We start from the raw sequence: 22,353 nt of genomic DNA, 5'->3' as shown, positions 1-22,353 counted from the left end.
ATTAATCTAAAAAAAAAAAATAATAAAAAAAATCAAAATAAAATATAGTTATTTTATCACACTTTCCTATGTTTAACAAAATACTTACAAAATTACACGCATGCGCAATATCATCAGTTCATCGGTTCTCAATTCGGACGCGTCCGACAGAAACGATTCTCGGTTGAGTGTACTGGTGATCCGAAAACTGAAGCAACCGGTTCTTGACTCGAGAACGAGAATCAGCTCATCGGTTCTCAAATCGGACGCGTCCGACAGAAACGATTCTCGGTTGAGTGTACTGGTGATCCGAAAACTGAAGCAACCGGTTCTTGACTCGAGAACGAGAATCAGCTCACCGGTTCTCAAATCGGACGCGTCCGACAGAAACGATTCTCGGTTGAGTGTACTGGTGATCCGAAAACTGAAGCAACCGGTTCTTGACTCGAGAACGAGAACTGCTCCAGCAGTGGGCGTGTTCGTTCATTATCTGGCTCAGCTCGGTGTTCATCTTCAGTTCGGTCTTCACAGCATTTCATTCAGTGTACTGTTTGAGTAAATGGATTACCCCGGGATATTGGTTTATTCTGACTCAGAGGGAGTGTCAGTCACGTTAAAAAAGTTAACAGCTTAAGTAATTTGTGGATTTATGCTTATTGGAGACGTGAACCGTTTCAAACGATTCAGTTCGATTTGGTGAACTGGTTCAACCGGTTCACTAAGAAGAACCGGTTAAATTGAACGATTCGTTCACGAATCGGCCATCACTATATGACACACACTTTGATCAGCTTCATTCAGTGGGACTGGAGTGTGTGTGTGCATGCTTAGAAAAACGGTGATATTTTCTAAACCGGGCCTCGCATTGCTTTCATAAATGGCCTCTTCTTTTAAGTCAACACGACCATTGTGTGGGCAGCAAGACCCTCGAGATGTTTCGGTTTGGTTTTGTTTTAGCTGACGTCAGTAAATGACAGCTGTGACCTGCGAGAGCAGCGTCATGAATTTTCAGTTCTCTTCACATTTACAACTCTCCCGTCCCTCTCCCTGTGCTCTTCTGTACTCCACTGACTGAACTCACATGAATCCCGTTACCATGGAGACCCCCAGGCCCTCCTGAACTGAGGAACAGCGCAGGGATGGAAAGAGAACGAGCGTTTGGGAGGGAGGGAGAGAGAGAGAGAGAGTGGGCTGCTGTGAGCTGTGTGACTCATATCAGTAATCTTTAACTGGCCTTCAGGCACAAATACTCAACCAGCACTACATACAGTAGAGGTCTGTGGCCACATCCCATCCAAAGTAACTGTGATCACTCTGTTAGTCAGTTAGTTTTCAGCCATTTGTCTTTTTCCATTTAGCTCTACGGATTGAGTGCTACAGGGTTTCTGAAAGCTCACCGGTGATGTAGGTGATGCCAACTCACTCCACATGTTTAGATAGCACAGGTTCCACTCTGTGAAAATGGCTTGCTGTTTACAGCTGTAAGAGCATGACCTCATTTCCACCTCTCTATGGAGTGTATTTTGAGGTTTATATGAATAGAGAATTCCTCTCACTCACTCCACGCAACAGTTTCCACATGACTCAGGTCCTAATGGATGTCTGCATGTGACTGTTGCATCATTAGGGGTGTTGTTAGACTTCTAGTGCAGAATCTTTTTCTGGACAGTCCTTTAAAAGAACAGCATTTGTGTGAGATGGGAATCTTTTCTAACAATGTACATTTCTTAACTGTCATTTCCATTTTAATTGAATGCATCCACGCTGAATAAATGTATATACAAATCTCACTGAACCCAGTTTGCATATTTGTATTTCCTAGTAGTTAAAGCACGCCTCAATGAAGAGTTGCAGTTTTAACATTCTGTGCGTGACAGGATTCATAAAAGGGTTATGGGTCAATAATGGGTTAAATATAACTTGAAATGATTATGTGAAAATATGCAAAAGCTGTCTAATCGCAGTTCATGGCCATTTTGGAAGAAATTATGTCAATTGCTGCTGAAAATTAGTCATGGTGGAATGTTCAGGATTTTTTGCCTTCTTTCCATGTTTGTGTATTTCAGGAAAAGCTGAAATAATGAAGCCATATTTGTGTGGCTGACAGCATCTCCACATCTCTTATTTCAAATCGCCTGTTCCCTTTTCCTCTCTTTATTTCAGGGTCACAGAGGGACATTTTGTCCTTTCACCTGCTTCCCACACACTTGAACTCTCCTCTTTCTTTCTCTTTATGGCTCGTACACAAGCCGCTCCACCCTTCCCACAGCGATCTTGCCACACACTGCCTCTTGCTGATGGCTATTTCAGGCCACTGGGGCCATTCATTGTTACATCCCACAAACAGCAACACACACACATGCACATAAAACACACACTTGGATTCTCGTAAACACAGAGCGAATGATTTGTGTTGTATTTCCTCACTCCCGTTGCACACGACAGGAATAGAAGTGAAACTCTCCACCCAAAGAGCATTGTGGGAAAACGGTGACTCAGTGGACGAAGGGACGCTTTCAACTGTGGCATGATCAGTGGCCAAAAAAGCCATTCAACAGCTTTGCTCTCGCTTTAGCAAGAGTGATGGACATTTGAAGAGTGGCTCTCACCCATCAGGGGTTCAAAATCATTGAAGACGTTTCTGGCCCGAGGGGCCCTTTCCCATGATCTGCATCATGAGAGCTGTGATTGTTGGCCTGCTTTGTGAGACGAGCTTTGTTTGCGAATGACATGGGAACAGAGGTTGGGAGACTGGCGAGCTCTTTTGCATGCAGAACGCTAGTAAACGGACTGTGTGCAGGCAGAGCGCATCTGTACAGTGAGTGTGTGATAATGAGGAGAGCATGAGCAGTGTGGCAGACTATCGCTTGGGCTCTCGCTGAACAACAAACACCCTGGTATGTGAATCATGACAAGTTATGAAATGCCAGACAATGTTAAAATTAACACCTATCGTTCATTTGAGCTCATCACGGTGCGTCTGAAATGTCTGCTGCTGCATGAGGCTGTTTTAAGACATGTCACAATACTGACATAATGAGAACGCCTCAGATGGATAGAAGCATGGGAATCAAGTGTGTCATGAGGAGAATGTTGTGTAAGTGGAGCAGGGCTGAAGCTTTAGCTAGTGTAGGGAACATGCTTGAGAAAAATGAGCAGAGGCAATCTGCAGAAATCTTAAGGAATAAGTTCATAAGAATGTTCCTTAGTGCAGTTGTTGAAAAATTCTGAAGACATTCTTCAAGAAAAACTTTTTTTTCTTCTTAAAGCTGCACTCAGAAACTTTTTTGTGTTTTAAATTCATATAATAAGCGAGTACATGGTGAATACCTTTTCTAAACTTATCCCGAATCACTACGGTACACCTACAGTACGTTTCCCTATTCAGACTATTTTAGACTGGTTCTGGTAGGAACCGCTGTGGGGTAGCCCAGTGTCTGTGAGATTCATCATAGACATAAACAGAGAGAAGTCTACAATGATTTTCTGCAAGACACGTGTAGTTCTGTTAACTTACCGCTAGAGCGCCAAAATTTATTGACTGCCGTTTTCATTATAAAATTACAGGCTTGTCTGATTGTAAATTATTCATGAAGTTGCATTGTGAACGCTAAATTCAAAACTTTACATTGGTAAATCTTAAGAATATATCTGCCCATCTATCAACACATATAGTGTGTGTTATTCTAATTTATTCCCAAGTCATTTTTAATTATTTTAAGAAACAAAATTCAGGAATTTGGAAGTTTTTTTCTAAAGAAAAAAAAAACAATCTAAAAAGATAAGAGCATTCTTAAAGGGATATTTTATACAAAAACTGTTTGATGACCAATGTTTTTACCAATAATTTTATTTTGGGGGGTGAGCTATCCATTTTAAGGAGCATTTTTGAATCATGAACTGCTGTGATTGGCTAACAGCTGTGTATATCCTACACAGATGGACGCTACAGTGATTTTGGTTAAAAACACATAAATACTCAGTACATCTGAAACCGTAATAACAGTGATCACATCATTTTAAAAAAGTTACTCACACTTGTGTGTTGCAAAATTACTGTTGGATCATATACAGTTGGCAAATCATCATCTTTTAGTTTCAAACTTTCTGCAAATCTGAAATGTGCCTTGTTTGTAAACAAATCTGCGGTAAAATTAAGTGACCAAAGGAACAAGTTCTTACTGACGTGGTCTGGAACTTCATTAAACAGAAAGTTCATTCACTCATTACTAATGTTGTGATCAGAAGGAAGTAGCGTAGTGTAACGGTACACAAATATGGTGGTTGGTACGTACCTTGGTTTTAACGTCACGGTTCGGTATGATTTGAGTACATTGGGGGAAAAACTTTGTATTCTTTTTTTTAATGGTTTACTGAACAAGTTGCTATTTCTTTAAATACATTCAGTTATAGTTTAAATTTCTTGGAGATAAAAATCTACCTCAGCTTATGCTTCAAACTATAGGAAGCCCTTTTACATGTACAATTAGGCCTAACAACTAAACCCATACTTGAATTTAATTACTATTTATTTTTAAATAGATGAGCATGTCCAATGGCAACTGGCAGTACTACATTTGCTACAAGTGCCTGACTTCAGCGTTCGTCCATCTATCACTGTTCATCATACTTGCTAAATAAATTGACACGATGTTTACGGTATGTTAGCGGGTGAGGGCGTTTTCGAACACGTCTGGCCAATCAATGTATACTTACGTTACGGTTAGTATCAGTTGTGCTGGTTAGACCCTGCTCCAGAGTAGGAGCTAATTCGGTTCTCGAAAAAGGCTGTCCGGTACTAAAATCGCACGTAGTTCGGTGCAAAAACTCCCAAAAGTTAGTAGTTTTCTCTTGTTATTCACACTACATGTGTGAATTGATGGGCGGGGCTAAACAGGCAGCGATGTAGAGGCAGGCATTAATCTTTTTCTGCGGAGGCGGTGTTTATCCACACTATTACGTCATAGAGTGGCACATTCCAAAAAGTTTTGAGTTCTGAAAATTACAGGATGTTTTTACAGTACAATGAGCTCTTAAATGTCAAAAGATCAAGGACATTTTGATTTCTCAGTTCATGACCCCCCTAAGTAAGATGAAAATAGCGAATCTTTGTCTAATTAATGATAGAAAAGTTTACATAAGCAGAGATGGAGAATAGAGCATTGAGTATGAAGAGCTTAATCGTAAAATATGCTAGTCGGGAGTGAATGAGATCTCAGGGATGAAGTTTACCAGAGAAGAGATCATAATAGGTTTTTGAGAATAATGTATGCTAAAGAAAGCTTTGGAATTAAGCATGCAGTTGGAAATCTCACTGATGTAGTTTTGTAGAGAAAAGACTCTGAGAGTAAAGCGTGGTAGAGAAGAAAGTCTCGTGATTTTGTGCCAGTAAAGAGTGCACCTTAGGAATGAGGTATGCTAGAAAAGAGTTCAGAAGCAGCATTTCTCAGTGTAGTTTGCAGAAGAAGTAAGTTCTGAGTGCAGGAATGCTCATTCTGTAACATGGGCTGATACTGGGTGGATTGTGCTCTGTAAACACTGAGAGGTGGCTCTCGTGCCGTCCACCCCCGCACCCCTACCACAGCTCCTTCTGACCATCTGCCTTCACTTCTACCAGCCCAAGACACCAAAGGGACAGCACAGGCCTGAAACCACCAGAAACACAATAAATAAATCTCCTCACCCGAGTGGAATCCAACAGACCCTGCGCATAAGAAAAGTTCAGAAATAGCTCCTTTATAAACCCGTTTCATGGCTCTTTCTGCTTTTTTACTGAGGTATAGGCATCACAAAGCAGCTTTACAGGGTGTCGGGTCTCTTCTCCGGTCAGCAAGTGCAAGTCGACCTCAGACAAAGTAAGAAGAATGGTTGTCAATGTGTGCAATGTCCATTCAAGCGTCTGAACAGTGTGGGCTTCACATGCAGGTTACCTTTTTTTTATTTATATATATGCGAGTGACTTTGAAAATGTCAGTGTAGAAGAGTATGCTGACCTCAGTAGTGTTCACTGACTGACTTAACTGAACTGAGTGAAGTAAACGGTAGTGAAGGACTAAGGTTTGTCATTTTCTCTGATAAACACGATCAGTGAGGATCATGTAATTTGTTTAGATCACTGTCATTTGTTCTATACCTTCAACCAGACCCTGCTTAGCTGGGACTTAATATCCTCCACACAATGCATTCTGACACGGTTACATAAGAAGGCGTTTGTGAGCTATTCTTAGCGCTGCCTCACTGTGATGCGCTGCCTGGAATAAGAAAGCCCAGACCGAACAGAGCGGGAAACATTCGTGTCGTGAGGAAAATAAGGCTCCCGTCAATTTTTTCCCCTCCCTCTCTATATTATTATTTTATTTGCTGCTTTTGGGGTAACGAACAAGAGGATGTGAGTTTGATAATAATACGTTCGCTCCATGAAACAAAAGACAAGTCTGACAGTAAATACACAGTTGAATATAGCATACAGCATATGGGAATATATTATTACTTGTCTTTTTACACTGATTTATCGAATTTTCCTAATAGACTATATTTTGTTTGCAAAAACTGAAAAACAAAACCCAGCTACTAAAGCACACACTATGAAACACTAAGCAATGGTGCTTATACAGCAGATTGAGTTTGAATCTGGCTTGCAACGTTTCCTGATTCCTAGTCATTTGTTGTCATCTCAATAAAAAATGTAAAGCATCTTTTACGTTAAAAAAGTATATAAATTTAACAGAGTGAATATTGCATATTTAATTGTTTATTTAATTGTGCATTTTCCTTATTTCTACATTTAGATTAATTTAATCCACACTAAAAATTCACCTTCAAAATACAAGTAATTGAATAACTGTCTTAGATGAAAATCCATTTTTTATTTATTTATTTACTGTACATTATACATTTGTGAAAGCTGAATTCACTGATCTTAGGTTTTAGTGTTTTATGTTTTACATTTATTTAGATAAGTTAGAATAGAATTATTAAGTCAGACAATAATAAGAGATCGGCCTTTTAAAAAATGATATATACATTGCCTGTAAAAAGTTTGGGATTAGTAAGATTTTTAATGTTTTTAATGGAAACTCTTATGCTCATCAAGGCTGTATTTATTTGATCAAAAATGCAGAAAAAATATATATATATTTTTTTTACATTGCTTAGTATTTCTTTGGAACCTGTGATAGTTTTCCATTGATTATTTGATGAATAAAATGTTAAAATCAACAGCATTTATTTAAAACAGAAATCTTTTCTAACAGTATAAGTCGTTACTGTCACCAAACTTTTGAATATTGCAACACAACATTTCTAATTTGAATAAACTCTGTTCTTTTAAACTTTTTATTTATCAAAGAAAAATTAGTATTAATTTTGGGATTTATTTCACAAAATTAGTTTTTTCTGTACAAATCAATATCCTTGATGATCAGAAAAAACTATTTAAAAAACATAAAAAATCTTGTTGAAAGACAACCATTTGAATTTTGCGGAAATTGGCAAATTAGTGTTTACAGATGTCTGTGAGTGCAGAGTCCATGTAGATCAGTGTGATGCTGAATATTGTTGTAGTTTTGGGTGTTAGAGAGCCGTTTGTCACCCACGTCACACCAGTGCTGAAGTCCTAATCTGCCCTCTTTGCCTCCCTCTTTTCTTCTTACAGCTCTCAATCCTATTATTGTTTCTGAGAAAACTCCTGAGATGTATAGAGCTCAGGAAGCATCAAGATCTTTGACATGCTTGTCAAATAGTGGCATTGTGGAGGTGGATAAAGGATACCAGACACAGATTTCTCTGTTGGGGCTTTTCATAGCCCTCCAAGCAAAGCAAACGGTTTGTTCACCTCTCCTGTCTGACCTTTCAGAGGAGGAGAGTCACAATATCCCCCGGCAAAGCTGCACAGTCAGGCAGGTTCAGACCTCTCCACTTCTCATCAATCAATAAACACTTTATAAACACTGGCAGGCAGCTTTTTCTTTTCAGCCGGGTCATGACTCAACAAAAGAGATTCGCAGGTCATACCACATGCTGAAAACTATCACACAGCAGTATCAACAGCCTTGAGAGAGAAAAAAGCCCAGTACAATTCACTAATCCCACTTTGAACATTCTCCTAACTAAGTCACTCTTCAACTACGTCAACTAACTCTCATTAGAGTATTAGTGGACTGTTAGACAGTCTAGGGTTAGTTGATTCAGTTGACATTTTAAGTTGACATCCTGAAGTTTTTGAGATTTGAGATGTAAAATCTTTAACAAAATGTGGAGGAATATGCGCTTGTTATTACTTTGTTTTTGGAATATGCAGGCCTCTGCTTAATGAAATGAATTGAAGCTCCTCACAGATGTCCTTGTTGAGCTAGTAGGCGTTCCTGGAGTGTACTATCGCGGTTGAAAAGTTGGACTTGTTCACTGAAGACAAGTTTTGTGAAATGTGCCGTGAAATTTGCTCTGTGAAATATTTAAACTTGACAGTGACTCACTGACTTGTTCCCTGTGTGAATGCAATATTCACAGCTGCTGAATTTATTATCTTAACCTACAGAATCAGTAACACTGAAACTCCTTATCTTAGATTTTTTTCTATTCTTTGTGTAGTTTGTATGGTTCTGAGGGATTTCAAGAGATGTGACCTTTATGATAAATGTTTCAAATATAGGTTAAATCTGGGGTTTGCTGTTAACATTAAGCAGGTTTTGGTAACACTTTACAATAAGGCTTTTATTTTTAAACATTAGTTTACAATACATTAAATTTTTGTTGATGTGCATTTCAACATTTACTAATAAATTATCTTAATATTTATGGTCCTGAGCTAATAGGAAACAAACTATGTATAGTTGTTTTTATTAAATAATGTTATCAAGGATTAATAAATACTGTAGCAAATTTCTGTAACACTTTAGTATAGGAACCAGTTCTCACTATTAAATAGTTCCTTGATAGCATGCCTATTATTAATATATTGGCTGTTTATTAGTTTTTTATATTCGGCATGAACTTATTCTACATCCCTAATCCTACACTTAACACCTTAACTAATAATAAACAGCAAATTCGAAGTTTATTGAGGCAAAAGTCATAGTTAATGGTTTGTTAATAGCGAGAATTGTACCTTAAAATAGTTTGACCCAAATTACCGCATTAACAGTAGTTCATGTATTAACTATTGGAAGCTTATTGTAAAGTGTTGGCCAGATTTCTTTTTTTTTTTTTTTTTTTTTCCTGAAAAAGAATTTGTACCACTGTACCACAAATGGTTACAATTCATAAAAAGTTCAGTTTGTCAGTGTATACAATTTCATGAATTAACAACAAACAATGCTTTTTAATCATTTCAAGCTGTATGTGTGTGTGTATATATATATATATATATATATATATATATATATATATATATATATATATATATATATATATATATATATATATATATATATATATATATATATATATATATAACATTATTTTATCTCTTAAAATTAGATTAAGAAATGCTGTAAAAACTATTATCAGTTTTTTTTTTCATGATACCCAATGCATTAACTAATGTGTACATGTTGAACTTTCTTGTAAAGTTTTACCTATTTTATTGTTTTAATATTTTAATATTATCATATTTGTTTTAATATTTTGACCTTTCATTGTGAACCAAAGTCAAACTGTCCGTTTCAGATGTTATTTCTGTCTGGTCAGCATCGTGTGTGATGTTTTATGGAGTCAAACTTGCATCATCATCCTTGCACAAGCCTCTATCCCATAAGACTAGAATAAGCCGGCTGACAGTTTCCTGCTGGGTTGCAAAAGTGTGTCTGTGTTCTGTCAGGTGACATTGTGACATTATTAACAGTGTTTACACAGTATGTTTTTATGTAAACAAACCATTGCTTCCTGTCTGGATTCTAGGCAGCCGATGGGAGTAAGCATAAGCTGTTTGCAGATGTGCCTTTAAGCACATGTCACACATCAAAGACCTTTTTGTTAATGATAGACTGGATGAACTTTGAATTTTATAGGGGGACCCAGCATGAGTACATTTGAAACATTTCTTTAACAGATCGCTATGTACAATTGGCTTGAACTGATGAGTAGTTCTAGGTTGTGTTGATGTTATGCATCCATCCACTGAACAGCAAGCTAAAGCTTCCACTGATGGGCCACTAATGTGGGTCAACTTGTAGAATGGATAGGGTATCAAAGAGAAGAGAGATCTTTATTGCATGGCTTTTTGGATTGCACGCCTAATTTTCTTGAGAATGAATTCTCAGCCTTTGATATAGCTTTAGTAAACACATTTTTTTTTCTTCTATTTGCTATTGCTTCTATTTTGCGAATGAAGATGTACATTAGACCAAGTTCTAAGAATATTGTCAGCGTTTTTAGCAGTAGTGTCAGATTGGTAACACACACTAGTAATGGTATGTTCCTGCAAGAACTCAAGATACTGTCAACAGTTCTTCCAGGAACCTTCCAAGAATCTTCAAAGAATTAAGAATTAGTCAAAATAAAATATTGTATTAAAAAAAATAATTTGATGACACAACCAAAACTAAACTTGAAATAAAAATCAATTAAACCTAAATAGTAATTTTAAAAAAATTATAAAAATTACTACAGCACAAAAATCATTACTAAAACATTTTCAGGAAAATAAATTAAAGTATATAAATAATAATAAAATAGCACTGGATCTGTGTGTTCCATTATCAGCTGTAGATACTGCATTCACACTCTTGAGAAGAAGTTTCATGTAATACCCATTTCTTTATGTACTGATTTGATTGCATTGGCTCTTGAAAAATAATTCACAGAAGGTGGCTTTTTTTAAATAAAGAGGCTTTTATAAATCACTCATTCATTCTACTTATTCTGTAACAGACATATAATCATTTCCCCTGTGTGTGTGTGGATGGGACACTTGCTGCCCTGACCCTGTTGAGTGTGCTAGTGTGAGATGAGAGAAAGTTAATGAGTGAGTAAAGGGATAACAATGTTCCACAAGCATTTACTAAAGCTTAGCCTGCTTGTAGGCTCAACCACTGACATCAGTGCCTTTCCCCTGTAGGTCTATGCTCATTTTCTCTCAAACTAGCAGCTGAATTTCATTTTACGATTTTAAAATGCAATTTAAATTCAACTATGATTTAACAATTCTTCCTTTGCCACAATAAAAATATTTTATTGCAATTGTTTATCCTAGACAGCAATGAGGCAGAATTGAGAATACATTGAAACTTTTCCCCTAGATCTTATAGTTATCATATTGTTTAGTCGCTCAGCATTCTCAGCATGTTTCTCTTAAAGTGTTAGTTACCCATAAAATGGAAATTCTGTGTACTCCCCCTCATGTTCCTAGCCTGTATGACTTTTTGATCTTTGAAACGCAAATTAAGACATTTTTAATGAAACCTTTGAGAGTTTTGTCTTTATAGTGGAGCTTCCGTTGACCATATTTGATGTGCACTGTGTATGTGTTAATCAGTGTAGTAAATGATGACAGAATTTTCATTTTTGGGTGAACTTTACATTTACTGACATCACAAACCATGCTCTCAAAATATGCAATCAAAGGATTTTATTATGAAATAGTCATCAGGTTCTTACGAGACCAAAATATTTGTGCCATGACATTCAAGTTGACTAACAATTTATCATTTCTTCTCCATTTAGTTCTCCTAAGGAATTTGGGGGGAAAAGCATCTGAGAAAAAGTTGCTACTTAAATGAAACATGAATCTATTTGTCTTTCCTTCTCTGGTAAAACAGATCTGAGTGATCAGCTTCTGGAGGTGGTGGGTTTGGAGGGAGCAATCGAGATGGGTCAGATCTACACAGGTCTCAAGAGCGCTGGGCGGCGTCTTGCACAGTGTTCCAGTGTCACCATCAGGTCAGCAGTTCATGCCTGTCCACACATTGACTAAAAGTTCACTATTGGTCCAACTCCTAGGCAAACACTCTGATGACTTGTGTCCATTGCTCTGAAACATCTCTGTTCCCCCTCCCCCTCAGCAGGACGTCTTCTTTTGGCCAATGAAGCTAGTAAATCAGACCTTTGACCTGCTGTCACTCGCTTTGCCAACAACTCTAAGATTCTGGACTCGCTCGTACTGTTGAATAATGATGTTTGTAGCATGTCTAAACACACACTGCTCAGTCCTGACGTATGCTAATGGACCAGTGGAGACTCATCACTTCTTAGGTGCTAGTTCACAAGTTTGTTTTGTCCCGGCCTGCTTCGCTCCATTAAACACTCATAATGACCCTAACAGTTAGTTCTGAATTGAAGCGAGGTGGTTATTCACCATTTTCGCTGCCGTTTCCTCACCTGTACACAGGGTCGTTCTGCCCACGACCTAACACTTTCCGTAATAGGCATTAATAGCGCATTCATCATTGTCGTTCTCCCATGCTGTGTTGCTTTAAGTTGTAGTGGCCCTGCTGAAAAGACTAAACTAACTTTTTGTAACTGTGTGTATGTGGGAATGGAGGTGCTGGACTGTGTGAGTGTGTTAGTTTAGAGAGTTAGGGGCCCGGCTGGGAACGGGGCTGTGGGAACAGAGAGCACAGTGTTCAGAGCCGTCTAGGAAAAGTGTTGTATAGCAGCCTCGTGCCCACGATCTGCCTGGTCAGTGACCTGACCCATAACAGCTCCGTATTTTCTTCCTCTGTCCTTGTCTCTTTGTCCACAGAACGTCCCGTCTGCTGCCCATGCAGATTGATGGAGAACCGTGGATGCAGCCTCCATGCACGGTCAGCTCATTTGATTTTGCTTTCGTTAACAATTTTTTTATGTAAATGTCTGAAACACAGATTCTTCTATGACCCATACCAGCAAATCCAACACTGCAATTAAATAGACATTTTACTAATGTGACTGCACCTTAAAGGGATTGTTCACCCAAAAATGAAAATTATCCCATGATTTACTCACCCTCAAGTCGTCCTAGATGTGTGTGAAACAAGTACAATCAGAGTTATATTAACAAGCTTTATAATGACAGTGAATGGGGGTCGGGAATTTGAAGTCCAATAAAGTGCATCCATCCATCATAAAAAGTGTTCCACACGGGGTTAATGAAGGCCTTTTGAAGCGAATCAATGCATTTTGGTAAGAATAATATTAATAGTTAAAACTTTATAAACCGTAATCTCTAGCTTCCGCTAACTGTCATACGTGCATTCATGAGAGAGTGCCGTTCCAGCGGATAATGTAGGCTTAGTTTATGCTGCAATAAAAAGTGACGAATGCGGAAGTGCGTAGAAGAGAGAATTTTTGAATTTTGATATAAACCAAGAGGAGACTGGATTTCCTTTGCTGTAAAAAACAAAACAAAATCATGCGTACAACAGTTAGCAGAAGTTAGAATTTATGGTTCATAAAGTATATATTTTTACCCAAATGCTTTAATTCATTTGAGAAGGCCTTCATTAACCCCCTGGAGCCATATGGAGTATGATGGATAGATTCACTTTATTGGACTTCAAAAGCTCCACACCCATTCACTGCCATTATAAATCTAGGAAGAACCAGAATATTTTTATAATATAACTCCGGTGGTACTTGTCGGAAAGAAAAAAACTAAACCTAAGATGGGATGAGGGTGAGTAAATCATGGGGTGATTTTCATTTTTGGGTGAACTATCCCTTTAAAGCTGATTTCACTTTCAATTGCATTGATTTTTCCTCTCTCGGTTGCTTTTATTCCATGCCAAAGATCTCATTTAACCTTTTACAGTTGATTCCTGACCATGATATAATTGGGTCACAATACATCATCAATTGCACAAGTCTCACCTCACAGTCCAAATTAGCTTTCCAAGTGGAACTTTCTTCCAAACAACCCAAAATATGATGTCAAATGGCCTCATGGCATTAAGTCCACTAACATGTGCAATAAGAGTTCAAATCAGCTTTTTTTGTATTTTTCCATTTAAATGTACTTTTATGTTTTGGCTTATGCTTTTACACTGCATTCAAGATGTATGTTTTTTTATATGCAAGTATTTATTGGTTCTGTGAAGTTGCAATGGAACAACTGCATTACCACATCCAAGTTGCAAAAGATTATAAATAAAAAACATATTTTAGAAAGAAACCACAGTCTCTGTCTGCTCTTAAAGGTCACAAGAGTATGTGATGTAATGTGAAGTCAGATACACCCAATACTCAATGATAGGTTTCAGTTCAGAGCAGGACCTTTTTCTCCATCTCAGAAAATTGCCTCCTCCAGTCTATTGCAGCTTTGTACATTCACCCATCCAAGCATGTCACACCCTGCCTTTGACTGATTGTGTAATTAAGAAAGTGGAATAAACATGCAGCTTTCCATCTGCACATAGCGCCAACACAATGCCCTCCGCTATATATACATCTCTATCAGCGCAAGCTCTATAAAAAGTGTGCCGCTGTGCTTTTAGTCCTCTCTAATTTGCCCAACTGTGCAGAGGGGAATATGGGATGTTATTTCAGTTTCAAGGTCAGCTCTCACGTTCTCAAATTTGTGCCTGTTAATCTGAACATGTGTGACTTCTGTCAGCTCATTTGCTGAATGTGAACCAGACAACTGTTTTAAACAGTGGGTAATTAGCAAGCAAAAGGATTTAAACAACAGTTCAAATTTGGTTGTCTTCAGAGTGTAATCTTGTCTTCTTTCCTGCAGATACGGATCACGCATAAGAACCAGGTGCCCATGCTGCTGGGACCCCCACAGAAAACGTTCTTCTTCTTCAAGAAGCTTAACAGAAGTCGGGACTAGATGTGGGACTCCAAAAATCAACCACTTTTCTACAATCATAAACTCAAGCATCTCCACCTTCCTCAGCTAATTCTTCATCTTTGGGAGGTGGGACCCAAAGAGAAGAGACCTTTAAAAACACAACACTCAATACAATCAATACAAACACAACACTGTAATGGATCTCTAATGGACTCCCATCTCCCATCACAGCCTGATATTCACAGGCTGAACCAGTTGAACAGACCCTCTCAGAGTGTCACGACCACTTCCTGTGTCTTATCATCCAGAACGTCTTATCACAGGCTTGTGACCTGTAAGCTATGACTCAATTCCAACCAAATCCCCCCCTACCAGTAGGCCACTGCCTTGGGATCACACTGTGTGCCCTCTCCCTCCTCTTGAGACAGCTCATCAGAAGATACTGCCAATTTCAAAGAGAGGAAGAGAGGACCAGAAAAGCAAGAGACTCGCCTAGCAAAAGGAAAAGAAGTGTGTGAAAAAAAAGAAAGAGAGCGAGAGACACCGTGGCATGATAATGTTCTTCATATGAGAGTTGGTGGTGCACATATGGACGTCACTGGGTCCTGGCTTATCCTAGCAGGAACAGAGAACAAACTTTCCTCCTAAAGGAGCTTACTGAATTATACATCAGTGCATGCAAAGCACACATTCCAGTGTCTCTCCAAGGCCCTGTGACACGCCACCACTAAAGAGATGAAACAGCATACTCATCTATTATGAAGATGTGTATGGGGGTCTGGTGATAGGGATAGGTTAGACTGGCCTGAAAGAGATGAAACATTTCAGCTTCTGGTGTTGGCTCAAGGCAGTTTTGGTGTTCACCCTCAGGCCTCAAGACTGACCAGTGCAAGTTGTGTTATAGTTAGCTGGAGGTTTATTTAATCCCATACTGCCCTCTAAAACAACAGTGCTAGCGTTCAGTGTGGAGAATGGACCTAAGGTCTCAAAAATTCAGTATATGTTTAGAAAACCCTTAGAAGAGAGAATTGGTGTACTAAAACAGTTTTACCAATGAGAATTTATATCATAGCAATGTGGCAATTTGTGTAATAATATGATGATTTTACCTTATTTTTTAAGCCAAATCAAATTAGCGTACCATTAAGTTTGGGAGTAGATTCTGTCGATAAAATACATCTACACCAGCCTATGCTGTTTGCTAGATTCAGAGGGGTTTGAGAACTATTCAACTTGGAGACTTGCAGGTAACCCAGTTGAAAACCATAATAAACTTTTCACACCAATACAAATGTACGGCACAGAAATTCGGTCCAGATTTCACATGTGATTTTTGTCTGTTCAGACCAATGCAAAAAATGGAAGAATGACTGAAAGAAGAATGCAAATTCACTCTATGACAGTAGTTGGCACTTAAATGAGTTTTTTTGTAACAGCATGTGGCATGTTACTCAGGGCATGTGATCAAAAAAGTGAGAATCTTATTGGTTGGCTGGTTTTCTTGATAATGCAGTCTATTCAAAAAGAGATTAGAATATCTTTCTGAAAAACAGAATCTTCGCTCTAAACATCCATCTTGGTGTGAACAGGTCTTACACCAGCTAGGACCGTCAAACCAGTTTAGGCCAGTTTTACGTGTTTTATCAGCAATGATTTTAATTATTTAAAAATATATATATATATTTTTTTTTTTTACCAAAGGAACATTGAGGACATAATGATAACACTTTATTTTTTGTAGTGACAATGTTTCATTTGTTAACATTTGTTAATGCATTAGATGTCAACAACTAAAACTGAAAGTATATTTACAGCATTTAATAATTTCGCTTAACTTTAATTCATAAATGTAATTGCTTGGTTCAAGTTCAATACCACCACATAAATTTAAACTATTGTTCATTGTTAATTAATGTATATTCATATTATGTTAAATAATGCAATACAACCTGAAAAATCTGAATATGTGAAGACATTAACATTGACCAGAATAAATCCTGTTAAATAAAAAAGTCCTGTAAAAATATTTTTAATTGTTAGCTCATGATGCATTAACCAATGCCAACAAAATAAATATTGCTTTATTTTGTTAGAGTAAAAATTTAAAAAGAATAATTTGCTACATATTTCTGAGAAAACAGAAAGCCTCTTCACTGCAAGCGTACAGCATCTCCATTCAGAGGCGGGCTGAAATTGATCTTGCACTGGTATTAACACTGAATCCTCTGGTCCTCGTCTGTCACAACAAGCTACTGCAGTGGGGTTTGATTTACTGCTGCATGGATGGAGCCTAAATTTAACTTCCTATTTCAGGGAGTGAAACACTATTCCTAATTGCAGCATGAAAACATGAGCTCGCAATTTCAGGTCGACAGTCAAGCGGGTGTGAAAGCGTCCCAGATGAATGCAGAGAACGGAAGTTACTTGCGGTCAACAACGGTGACTTAGAGATCCAAAAAGTGAGCTTTTAAAAAAAAATTAGCCCTTCTGAGAAGGCCCGTAAAGAGTATTTAACTTAAAGATGCCCACTAATTATCAGTATTCGTATAATCCAAGAGCCCTGTGTGCATATATATGAATGTGTTTGAAGGTATAACTTAATATAGTATCAGAGATTAGCTAATGGGTCACATGATTGACTGTAGCCATCAGGCAGATGTGCCTGATATAGATCAACATGCAGTGATCATCAGATGCTTTCGCAGTGTGCCGTAGGGTGCAAAGGTCTGTGTTGGGACTGTATATATATTTCACCAATACAGAACTGGGGTCAGATTGACTTAAGGAAACTGAGCTTATACCAGGGTTAGCAGGTTAACGTTCCCTTTAAAGAACACTGAACCGCAGAAGCTACGCCAGTGTCCTAAAAAATGCTAATCTCTCCATATGACCACAGAACAGACGTTCACCTCCAGCCTGTGAGTCAGTTTATCATAGAAGTTAATGGTGGATTTGGCTAAAAGAGCCCCATTGTTCCTGTGGTCATTGGACAGATGGTTTATCCTGCGTGACAGCCTGGACTTTAAAGAACGGCGGTTTGGTTACAAGTGCATGTTTACAACTACTTTTCATTTTACAGTTTAGAATGATTTTAAACAGTCATGTATATATAGATATTGTTTATATTTTCTCTAAAGTTTAACCACCGCATGCCTGCTGAAACAAAGAAGACAAAGACGCCTGCTTGAAGAGGGACCACGCTGGTTGTTGCTACTTTATTAGTTTCACATGATTATATTTTTGAACCTTATCCAGCCCCTTGTATCTACCCCCTTTCCTCAATCCATTAGTAGCATGTTCATTTTACAAGTACCTCTGTGGATGTTCTCTGTTCTGTTTTGTATTTTGTAAACTGAGGTTTGGCATCAGTGTATGCCAGTTGATAGTCGACTGAGGAATGTCACGTTGGGGAAATGTCATTTCTAAATCGTCACCTTTTGTGTCATTTCTGTGAATTACTGATAGCCTTAACTTACCAATACAAAATAGCATTTTGCCTGGAGCAAAGACTTTTGCAATACAAGTCACTGAGAAAAAATCAACCAAATGAAGGAACAAAATGGAGGGGGGGGGGCGAGAGGTCAACATCTGTTTTGCCTTGCTGCAATAACTCGTTTTTGTTAGTGTCATCATATCGGCCTACTCGCTCTCAGAGAAGAGTGGTGATAGAGCGATGTCCTGCACATCACAAATGAGCTCCATGATGTCCCTGACACCACATATGTCTTCATTTGTTGACTGGACAGCTTTTATCTATTATTTGTGGCTTCCCTGGAACTGTGATTGCTCAATCTGCCCATCACTGTCTCTTCTCTCATAACAATAACACGATTGTATCTGTCAAACCGTGCTGCCTCTTGCAGGGTTGTGCTCTCTTCAGAACTGAATTTTAAATTCTAGTTCTAAATCTGAATTGGGTTTTTGAATTAAAAATGAATTGTTATTCAAATAATTAATGTGTCACAAGAGGAAAAATAAAACAGCTTGTCAAAGCCTTTTTTGAAAGTTTTGCCAAAAGTCTTGAAGATCGAGGGGGGTTTGTTGGCCTGATAATCAGAGAGCAATGGATGGACGAAAGAACATAATTTTTTCAGGATGCATTCACAGTTGATTTCTCTTTAAATTACAATTCAATACATTCCTCTTCCTGTCATTCCAATTCAAATTCAAACTCATGAGTGGTAAGGAACACGATTTAGTTCATTTCTGAATTTTGCTCAACCCTGGCATCTTGAGACCAAACCTGGAAAGATTTTTAAGTATGGTGAACCAGAATCCTGGACTTAAACATGGAGAGACAATACGGCTTATCTCAGTGCAGCTCTATTCTTAGCTGGGACAGATGAGCGGTATTGAGTGCCACTGATGCAGTAGAGCCCATGTCAACCCTGAATGTGATGTTCTACATGTGTGCTTAACTCACTGTCTTATTCCTGCCTTAGGGTAAGTGTGGTTTGTAGCAGTCCATCTGTGTGTGGTAGGCAACAAGGTTCAAGGACAGGAGTCCTGAAGACTGGGATGGGGTTAAAGGGTGAATCGTGCCCTTGAAAGCCCCTTCTCTGTTACTCTGGTTCTTGTAAGCTGTTGGCATCCATGTTAATGGACAAAAGAGTTTTATTGAATAAACGGAGAGACTGAAGCTTTGTGTCTGGTGTGGGTCATTGGGTGGCTCGGCTGGGATACTTACTCACATCCAGCAAAGGCGCCCGACACAATCCCCTACTTAACGTGATTGAATTTTAGTTCACACAATAAATCAGAGATTTCGGTGCTCCTTTGCTGATGATATGAGGCACTCTGGGGAAATACTGTGAGCTTTTAGCACAGTACTTAACATCCACACAGTTCAGTCCTTATGTCAGCCCACTTCAACACTTGCTTCCATCTCTCATACAACATCTTCTGTCATGATTGCACCTGCATAGCACTTGAGTTACCATGATTTTCTAACTCAATCTTTCCGAAGTAATGGGTGTGTTATTTTCCCATTATACTGTACATTACACTGAATCTGCACACTGAAGTGAGAATCTGTAATGAGTAATGACTAGATTTTGTGTCCTCCTCTAAGTCTCAGAAAATTGTAACCGTAGGACTAAAATTGGGGGAGTATGCTCAAAGGGTACTAATACGTACCCTAAGTTTTGATTTTTGGTTCAATTGTTGACTTTTGGATATTGCCCCAGTTACAAGATGTTTTTACATTTACTTTAAGTGATTTAGCATACACTTTTATCCAAAGCGACATAAATGAGGATAATGGAAGCAATCAAAATCAACAAAAGAGCAAGGATACACAAGTGCTATGACAATTCTCAGCTAGCTTGACGTAGTACACATGGCAAGGGTTTTTTAATTATATAATAAATCAAAATAAAGCAGATATAATAGAAAAAGAATAGAGCAAGCTAGTGTTAGAGGGGGTTTTTTTAAAAGAAGAAAAAACATATATTGTGGTGTAACCAAACATTACATCCTGTAGAACTCATTAAATATATAAAAAATAATGTATCCAGGTTCACGAGCTCTTAAAAAAATAAAGTTTTCCAAAGAGTTTTCACAGCAAGCTAAACATGATTTTAGTATGTAAACATTTTGTTAACCTTAAAACGTCTAGAAGAATCAATGTGTGCTTTTGTAAAATTAACTTCACATTCCTGCATAAATCCTCAAAAATGGTACTTGCTTTCATTGTAAGTGCTTCACTGATTTTGCCTTTTTAAAAGAAATCGAGGAGAACACATTTTTATAGGGGAATATATATTTATAAAAAAAATGTATTACTATATTTTTTTTTTTGTGGTGGTGTTGATTAAAATAATGCCACAAATGCAGCCATTTGAACTCAACTTTTAATGAACCCAGAATATTCCTTTAATACTCTCTTCCCTAGCAGTGAATCACACAGTGCACCATTCAAACAAATATTAACAGGGCATCTTATCAATGGGAAAATATATGTACATGATAATTCAGGTGTACTATCACTTTACTTGCAGTGTAATTTACAGTATCAGATGGTTGCCATGTTTGTTTTCATCAGGCAGCCCTGTGCCCTCTGCGTTTGTAAATACAGCCCTGTTAGAAGAAAAATGCAGATGACACAACAAGAAGCTGTGAGCTGGGGAGAAGCCTACGCGTCTTGGGTGTGCAGAGATAATGAAGCAGGAATTATCTCTCCATGAACTATTAATAGTCATCAAGTCTCATCATGTCTCTCTTTGGGAGAGCACCAGTGGCCCGAGGTTGCATTCACTTTCATTCCACTTCATTTACTGTCTGTACAAAGCTGATTTTACACTGTTTTTTGGGTGTATTCATTCACAGTACATAGGCTACTTACCATAGCAAGGTTCAAAAGTTTATATTTTTCTGTGTGTCACATAGGAATCTGATTTGCTGCTCTGTCCTTCACCCCTCATAAAACTCTATTGTCATGTGTGGTACATCTCCTTCCACGGATTAGTCCACATTTCCAAAGAAGGGCGGGCACACTGACCCAATAATGGGCACAAATAAGCCCTTCTCATTATCAGAGTGAGTGATAGCGGATCATTTCAATATTTGTCCCAAAAAATGAAAGATATCAAAGAGACGGGTGCTGCTAATGCCTGTGTCAACACCACTCTGGATTTAGGAAGCAGAATAATGGAAATAGAATGTGCTCTTGGCCACCCGCTTCCCACCTCCCACCACATTAGTGAAAGGTGCTATAAAAAGGAAACCCTGACAGCTCGGCCGAGCTGAGAAGCCCAGCTTTAGCAGCATCAAGCAGGAGAAACAATGACACCAGTAACGGCATGCTGCACATCTTGTTCATGCTATCATTGTGCTCCTCTGAAAGGGGGCTCTGCTCGAAAGCCAGAAGGATTTTGAAGATTATCCAGAATTTCTCTCCCTCTCTTTTTCACAGAAACAGCTTTGTTAAATATAGATTGTAGGACATCTGGTCTTGACCACAAGAATACATTGTAAATCCCTTGCACATCACAAGATTGTGCAGTTCATTGTGTAGCAGATAAAAATAATAATAGTGTATCAATTATTAGTTATGTTAAGTATATTTTACTTTGAGTAAAGTTTATGTTAGGGAATGTTTAACGTGTATGTTTTATTCAGCAATTTAAATTAAAATAATAATAAAAACTGTAATAATAATGAATTTGAACAGCAATGATAATAAACTTATCATCAGTATGTTATATTATTATTATTATTATTTAATTATTGACTTGCTTAGATTTTTACTTAATTTATTAGAGTTTATTTTGTAGAACAAAATTGGCTACTATTCTAAAATCCTGTAGGAAATTCGTGAATCCAATGAGAACTAGTCTTCCCTTCTTGGTTGAATATTCGGTATTTATTATTCTCACAGTTTGAGCTGTTTTGAAAGTTTGTTGAGACATGAAATAACCATTAATTGGTATCTTTGTTTGCCTTGTTCGTTGTGCGCAACTCAGCTTTGTTTTAGCCAAGTCTAAATATGTGCGAATTAAATAGATTTTTAGTGAACTGTCCTCCAACTTCTGATGTGTTTTGCTGCCGACTCTACTTCTGGCTCTCTGGCCCTTTAAGAGCCTCTGGAAACGTGCGGAGGAAAATCTTGAATGTGAATGAAACTCAGCCATTCATAAAAATAAGCCAAACGGGGCTTCGATTGGTCG

At 38.0% G+C, this 22,353-nt stretch overlaps 1 protein-coding gene across 9 annotated transcripts in view; it reads left to right on the top strand.

The window, feature by feature from the left end:
- The window catches only part of LOC127964709 (diacylglycerol kinase beta-like), a 111,368-nt gene extending 92,043 nt beyond the window's left edge, over positions 1 to 19,325 (top strand). For all 9 annotated transcript variants that reach the window (XM_052565001.1, XM_052564997.1, XM_052565000.1 and 6 more), the window contains 3 exons: positions 11,736 to 11,856; positions 12,659 to 12,719; positions 14,630 to 19,325. In XM_052565001.1, coding sequence (XP_052420961.1) covers positions 11,736 to 11,856; positions 12,659 to 12,719; positions 14,630 to 14,725 — 278 coding nt within the window. In that variant the 3' untranslated portion in view covers positions 14,726 to 19,325. The remainder of the gene's footprint in view (positions 1 to 11,735; positions 11,857 to 12,658; positions 12,720 to 14,629) is intronic.
- Positions 19,326 to 22,353: the final 3,028 nt, after the last annotated feature.

The sequence above is a fragment of the Carassius gibelio genome, chromosome B9 (assembly GCF_023724105.1).
Source record: "Carassius gibelio isolate Cgi1373 ecotype wild population from Czech Republic chromosome B9, carGib1.2-hapl.c, whole genome shotgun sequence".
Taxonomy (NCBI): Eukaryota; Metazoa; Chordata; class Actinopteri; order Cypriniformes; family Cyprinidae; genus Carassius; species Carassius gibelio.
Note: the sequence above shows the minus strand (reverse complement) of the source record. Positions and strands in the feature narration are given on the sequence as shown.